This window comes from Austrofundulus limnaeus, unplaced genomic scaffold (assembly GCF_001266775.1).
Source record: "Austrofundulus limnaeus strain Quisiro unplaced genomic scaffold, Austrofundulus_limnaeus-1.0 Scaffold194, whole genome shotgun sequence".
NCBI lineage: Eukaryota > Metazoa > Chordata > Actinopteri > Cyprinodontiformes > Rivulidae > Austrofundulus > Austrofundulus limnaeus.
This window is the reverse complement of record NW_013952596.1, coordinates 387518-394085: the sequence shown is the minus strand read 5'-3', so window position 1 is coordinate 394085 and position 6568 is coordinate 387518. Positions and strand designations below refer to the sequence as shown.

Here is a 6568-nt window from a genome sequence, read left to right as displayed (position 1 = left end):
CTTCTTTAAAGTTTCACTAAAGCTGTGCACTGGTTCTGCTAACACTACAGACAAAAACACACAGGAGCAAAAACATCTTCACCTTCTCCAGTGTGCGTTTATGTAAAGAATGTTTAAGTAGTGGTCCGTCCCCAGTCTGCACGGACACTTTATGAGTCTGTGGTTTGCACAGACGGATCAAACATTATGTGATCACATCAACCATCTCAAAAAGCTTTATTCCAGGGCCAGAGCTATCAATTATCTTCATTAATAATTAGTCCAATCRATCAATCCCTGGATGAAAACCTGATGATGTTTTTATTTACCATGTTCTGTGGAGCAAAGATGCTGAAGCTGATGTTCAGTTTAAACATGATGAGAAGTTTAAACCACAGATGTCATGTTTCATAATTAAAATAAAAACAACTTCAGTTTGTTTGACATCTAAAGAGGAGGGATTAAATTAATTTAGTAAGAAATTTGCTGCAACTGCTTTGAAGAGGGATARAAAGGTTATGAACGATCAATATCTTATCTGTTGTAGATAGCTTTTGGAAGCTCCTCATTTCGGAGCAAKAGAGTTTAATTAGGGCTGCACAGTATATCGAAAATTGATCGTCATCGTGAAAAACTGCAAACTGCAATAAACGATTGGCTGAAAAGTTTGCATTTATGCGTGTTTTTTTTTTTCTTAGATGGAAGCTTGAAGTATTTCACCAATCAAACGAAACCATTCATGTATTTGGTCAATTGGATGGATCTCTTTWTATTTCTAAAAAAATCATGGTGGAATGGAAATGATTAGGTTTTTTTATTGCTCTGAACCCAGAGCAGAAAGACATCAACACTATRCTTCRTTTGTTTATTTATTACAACTTTATTTGTTTATTTATCATAAGTCATACTAAGCACCGTTATCACACATCGCAGGTTTTCCTGACATCGTGCCGCCGTAAGTTTTTCTGACCAGTTTAACAAGCAAAGCTATATGATARCTTCACCAATTACTCAAAGACATTTTCTTTAAAGTTCAGAGGAGGAAAATAAAAAAGACAACTTTTGTGCAACATGTTGCCACCACAAGAAGCTACAGTATATCTTAAAGAGGCAAACATCACGTCGCAGGTCCTGTTTACCTGCAGCTTCAACTGTTCTGCTTGAAGAAATGGTGGGAAAGAGGGCTAGGTTTGCAGTGTCATCTTCTCCAACCTCACTAATACTTGGCCTATAAACACAAACACACACTTTCCATAATTACAGGCTTGCTCTGACGTGGGTGTGTCTGAGAACCATTAGACCARAGCACATTGTGCTGGGATGCACGCAGAAAAAAAAAAACAAGGAGCTTAAAAAAATCATGAGGAATGGCATTTTCTGCAAAAACGCAGTGAATCCTGAGCACAGAATGATTTGCTGAGAAGTTAAATGATCATAACACTAACTAAAAACAGCTAAAAATAGATGAACACCAGCTGAAAGTAGCAAACGGCTAGCTCAAAGCAGCAAAAACTTAGCAGTGAGTTTAAAACTGCAAGCTAGAAGCTAAAAATAAAGCTAAATACTATCAGTAGCAAAAGCAAAAGTAGAAACAACAAAAGGTTAGCTTATAGTTAAAATATCAAAATGCTAGCTAAAAGCAAAAGAGTTAAAAACAGTAGCTAAAACAAGAAAACAGCAAAAGGCTAGTTAAACACTAAAAGTAAGAAAACAGTAGAAGAAAAGCTAAAATTTTGAGGCAGCAGAATGCTAACTTCAAGCAAAAAGTAGCAGATGGTAGCTAAAATCTATAAGCAGCATAAAATAGAACAAATAATCAAACAAAACAAAAGAAACAGAAAAATTGAGTGTATTCCTCAACATTACTACAAAACTCTTTATTTGTGTTCGAGTGCTCCGGTGTACAACTCTGTAAAAAGCACTATTTTTCACAGGTTTTATGCGTTTCCTCCTCGCACCTTGTTGAAATTTATGACAATTATCGACACAGAAAGCCAGCGAGTCATGAAGCCTGTGCGTTTCACAGCCCAAGAGCAATTTTAGCCTCACGCTGTGAACTTTACATCTCCAACCATGGAAGCTGCTGCTCTTATTAGGTTGTGGGTTTTAAGCTGTGTTCGAGCACAACTTTTCCACGCTGCACGCTTCACAGCGCAGTCATAGCGTAGACCCTCCAGATTTCAACCTCCCAGGAGTGGTTTTTTTTTTTTTTTTGTTACACACGCCTGTGAGATGATGCTGCTTCCCAGAAGCGTCTGAAGCGACTACATACAGCCATCTAGCTGCGGCTCTGTTCTTCCGAGGAAAACCAAGAGGGGGATTTACAGACCTTCTTCTAACGATCCGTGCCTGCACACCTACTATGYAGCACAAAACTGGCAGCTCTGTGYGGCTTAGCGAGAATGTTGTGTTTGAATACAAGCTGACACCATCAGTGAGTAAAAAAAGGGAGCAGAGCAAATGGATGGCACTGTGTCTTTAAGCCGTAATCCCTCCATTCTTGGAGCGTTTGTTGCTGGCCATCTAATGGGCGGATCAGTATAATGTCCACAAGGGCTGCTGGGAGCTCCTTGCCTAAAAAAAAAAAAAAACTAAATCACTGCCGCTCTCTCAAGCTGGAACAGGTCCGTCCTGCGCGGCTCTCAAATAACCACCGAGGCAGCCCTCCGAAAATTAAAGACGCTCTGATTTTTGCATTTCAAAAGGTGGGAGATGGAACYGGGCTCGTAGCGGCAACAAAAGGGATAACAATGTTGACATTCCCCAACAACGTGCATCCTTTAGTGTTTTCTAAAGGGAAACTGGAGCTGGCCCACAGGGGATGTGGTGTGAACAGGGAACGTTACACAGTTTACTGCTGTCTGTCTCAATGTCTTTGATGCAAAGCCGCTACGAYCAAACACCAAAAATAAAATCTGATCCTTCAAGATGAGATCTGTAGWAAACCAAGATGCTGATAGGAGAGCCAAAACAGATTCAGCAGTCCTCCATATGTTACCACTGCCCCCTATCAACAGGAAATCATTGTAGCATTCTAACTGCAATCACAGTATTTGCATTAAGGGAAAAAAACACAACTTTTAAAAGACTGTGGATTTTTATTTTTTGTTATAAAATATTATTTTAAAGCTCTAGAATGAAGCTAAAGAAAGAAAACGATATTTATTGTTTCATAAGAACTGCAGCGGTGATTTTCACCTCTTACGGCCGGTTTACTTTCAGCACCAAAAAGCAGCTGTGATTAAGTGTTTGCAGCCCCGTGGGCACCGGCTGTTGATTTTAAAGAGTATGTTACAAAGGTTACAGTGGAATAAACCGCTGCAGCTTTCAGAGCGAGGAAGCAGTGTTGCAACGCTGCTGCTGCTGCTGCTGCTGCCGACACGTCTTGCAGAACATAACTTCCACCCAATCACAAACAACGAGAAAAGGAGAAGTTCTTTTCGTGCAATTTCTCAGCGACACCACCTCCAGATGTTGATGTTTTCTGAGCTTAAAATCAGAACTTGCCAGTTAGCCCTGACTTCCCCCCAAAAAAACCTCCAGGACTTCCTTTGCATGTTGGGTTTGCAAATATATCAGCTGTCATTTCCAAACAGCAGGGCTCAGGCTCCAGGAACTAACACACTTTAGCCGGCACTCTTGTTTTTAAAAAGCAAAACGTGGAGAGTGGGAGTCGGTGGCGGTTCTAGGGGGTGGCACTAAGTGGCAGCTGCCACTGGAAATAACTATTCTGTTTGTAGGCTAGTTTATATAGTTTGGTATGTTTTGTAAAATGTTAAGGCAAAGACATCTCCAGGGCTCTTTAAACTTTTTAAATTTAGAATTTGCACACCGCTCTTCAATTTCATAACAGTTTTACCTGCAAACAAACAGGCAATTTAAAGACTTTAGTAAAACCTAATTTAAAGCAATTAAATATATTAAATTCAGAAGCCCCTCTCTCTATCCTTTATCATGAGGAAGCAGGAGTGGGTTGCTTCATTTGGGTTTGTTTTTATCAAAMCTGTCGCCGGCTGAGGCCTTCCTGTGTGGAGTGTACACGTTCACCAAGTGCATGCATGGGTTTTCTCTCCCCACAAACCAAAATCATGCATGCAAGAGAGCAAAGGAGGAGCCTCCTTAAAAAAAAAGAGCATAGCATTGGATGGTGGGATGGTGGTGTCACCTTAAATTACGAATGATCGATCAGTGCGGTTTAATTGTATAGTTACAATTAACAGCTGATGACATAAATGCTCAACAAAGACAAAAAATAAATTAAAAATAAAYACATCAGAAATCACCTGCAGTTTATCAGAGCGCCTCTTACTGATCAAAAGCAACAAACTTTGTTTTGTTTACATTARATTTGAGCTGAGCATTCAGCAGATATACAACTTAAAACTGAGCATAAACAAAGCCCACCCGGTTGGCCGCTTTGCCGACCGGCGTTCTAAAGGGTGCGCGCCCCATTTGARGAAAACTGACAACACTCAGGTAAGTGTTGACATAGATAGCCTGAATGCATAAACAAAGTCCAGAAATAAAACTTTTCATGAAGACAACACATTTTGCCCCCTGCTGGAACCTCCTGCCCCACCATGGCCACCTCCTGCCCCACCATGGCCACCTCCTGCCCCACCATGGCCACCTCCTGCCCCACCATGGCCACCCTAAAAGAAAAACTCTAGATCCGCCTCTGGTGAGAGTGTCAACAAGTTCACCTTGCTGTATAGTTGTGCAGCTTGTTAATAAATTTAAAACGACAGATAGCGGGGTCTGGTGGGGTCTTTGCCCCGCTTTGGGAGCTCTTCCTTACCACTATGCGCGCGTTGTTTTTCTGCTCCGTGGAGGACGCAGAGTCCGGGTCCTGCTGCTTGCTCTGCGGCTGCTTGCTGCCTCCGCCGCCGGACTTCTTGGCCCTTTGCTCCAGGGTCCGCTGGTACAGGTGGACGGTCTCCCTCCGGTCGAGCTCCAGCTGCTCGTAGTGGGCTTGCTGGTACCTGGTCTCGCAGATGTTGTGGTGCCTCCGGCAGCCCTCTATCCGCTGCCTCAGCCGCTCCACCACGGTGCTGTGCTTAGGTATGCCCACGACTCCGGCGGGCACCACGGCTCCGCTGSCCGGGTTCATGCCGCTGTTGATGCAGAGACTGCCGCTGGGTCCGACGGCGGGGGAGGCGAAGTCCCCCATCACCGCGGCGACTCGTGGCTGCTATTTTGGAGGAACTTTTTCTCCCAAGTCAGGTCGAGCTCAGCGCCTCCGCCTCCACCTCCACCCGGGCGTCCTCGCTCCCTCTGTCCGCTCGAATCCCTCCGGAAGAGCCGCCGAGGCGGAGGGGTTTAAAGGGCAGCGAGCCGCCTTCTTCTTYTCCTAAATGCAACCAAAACAAGCCTCGAGCCGCTGCCACGCTGCTAGCAACAACAACAAAAACTCCTCAGGGGGGAAAAAAGCTGTAAAAAGCGGGCGGTCATTCGGACACGAACCGTCCCGCTCCGGAGYAGCAGCAGCGGCGGCTGCTCTCCGCTCCCCGTCCTTCGGTGTCGTCCTCCGAGAAAAAGTTTTGCTGCCTACACCGAACACGCTCCGGAGTTTCCCACAGAACTTGCATATCTCACATGATGTGCGAAAGAAAGAAAGAAAGAAAGAAAGAAAGAAAGAAATCCCGGGGAAGATGTTCGTTAAGTCGGAATAAAAGCAACAAAAAAGGAGCGCAGGCGCCCTCGGTAGTCCAGCGGAGAAGCAGCCGGGAGTTCTTTATTCCCAGACGGCTCAAAACGCGGATATGAGACGCAGGGGCGGAAGTGTGTGAGTCGGAGTGCTCCTGGCTGCCACCATCACAATAATCAGGTCCTCGTCTTCACCATAAGCAGCGGAGTGATACCAGGACAGGAGCAGAGTAAAAACCAGCGACAGGCTGCRAGGAGCACCGCCGAGGGACGCCCGGAAAACACGGAGCAGAGTGCCGGCAGAGCGTCGGAGAGGAGCGGGCTGCGGTTCCACCCATGACCTGCCCCCTGTTCGCACCCGGCCCGGTGCAACCTGAGAAGACACATGCAAACCGGAGCTAACACTGTCAACATGTAAGTGCATTTAGGGGTAACAACTCAGAAGACACAAAAAMACAAAATCTGCAAAAACAAACAAAAATTAAATCATAAAATTAGAATTTAAGAGAATAGAATAATCTTTATTTGTTCAGTAATTATGTTTACGAACAACAAATAGAAGTATTATAAACAATAACAATAAAGACATACATGTATGAATAAATAGATTATAAAAGAGAGGCATGCCTGAACCTCCTGAGCTGACTGTGTTCGATGAAGACCCCCATGATGGTGGGGTTCCTCACCCTGCCACCCTGCAGAGGAAGCTGATTTCACCCACTTTCCTCRTGATCCTTACCTCATGGCCACAGGTAAGGGTCAGAATGCAGGTGGACCTGTTCACCTCAGCTCCTTCACCAYGACAGACCGGAGCAACCCTCTCGTTGCTGAGGACAAAGTCCAGATTTAACTCCTCTGCTTGRGAGCATTCCAGCTGTTTCCAGCTGAGAACTCTGGCTTCACATTYGGCTGGGACCCACTCCGGCGTGCGCTGAAGGTCACA

At 44.7% G+C, this 6568-nt stretch overlaps 1 protein-coding gene and 1 long non-coding RNA gene across 2 annotated transcripts in view; both read right to left on the bottom strand.

The window, feature by feature from the left end:
* Window positions 1-5583, bottom strand: part of maml3 (mastermind-like transcriptional coactivator 3) — a gene marked incomplete at its 5' end in the record, with an annotated part of 119525 nt that extends 113942 nt beyond the window's left edge. Inside the window, 1 exon segment of the mRNA XM_014018476.1 lies at window positions 4778-5583. Coding sequence (XP_013873930.1) covers window positions 4778-5149 — 372 coding nt within the window.
* LOC106524611 (uncharacterized) lies at window positions 840-4767 on the bottom strand. The gene is made up of 2 exons (XR_001311016.1): window positions 4631-4767; window positions 840-4588 (listed from the first exon to the last, which is right to left on the bottom strand). It is a non-coding gene; the product is annotated as an uncharacterized LOC106524611 (long non-coding RNA).
* Window positions 5584-6568: the final 985 nt, after the last annotated feature.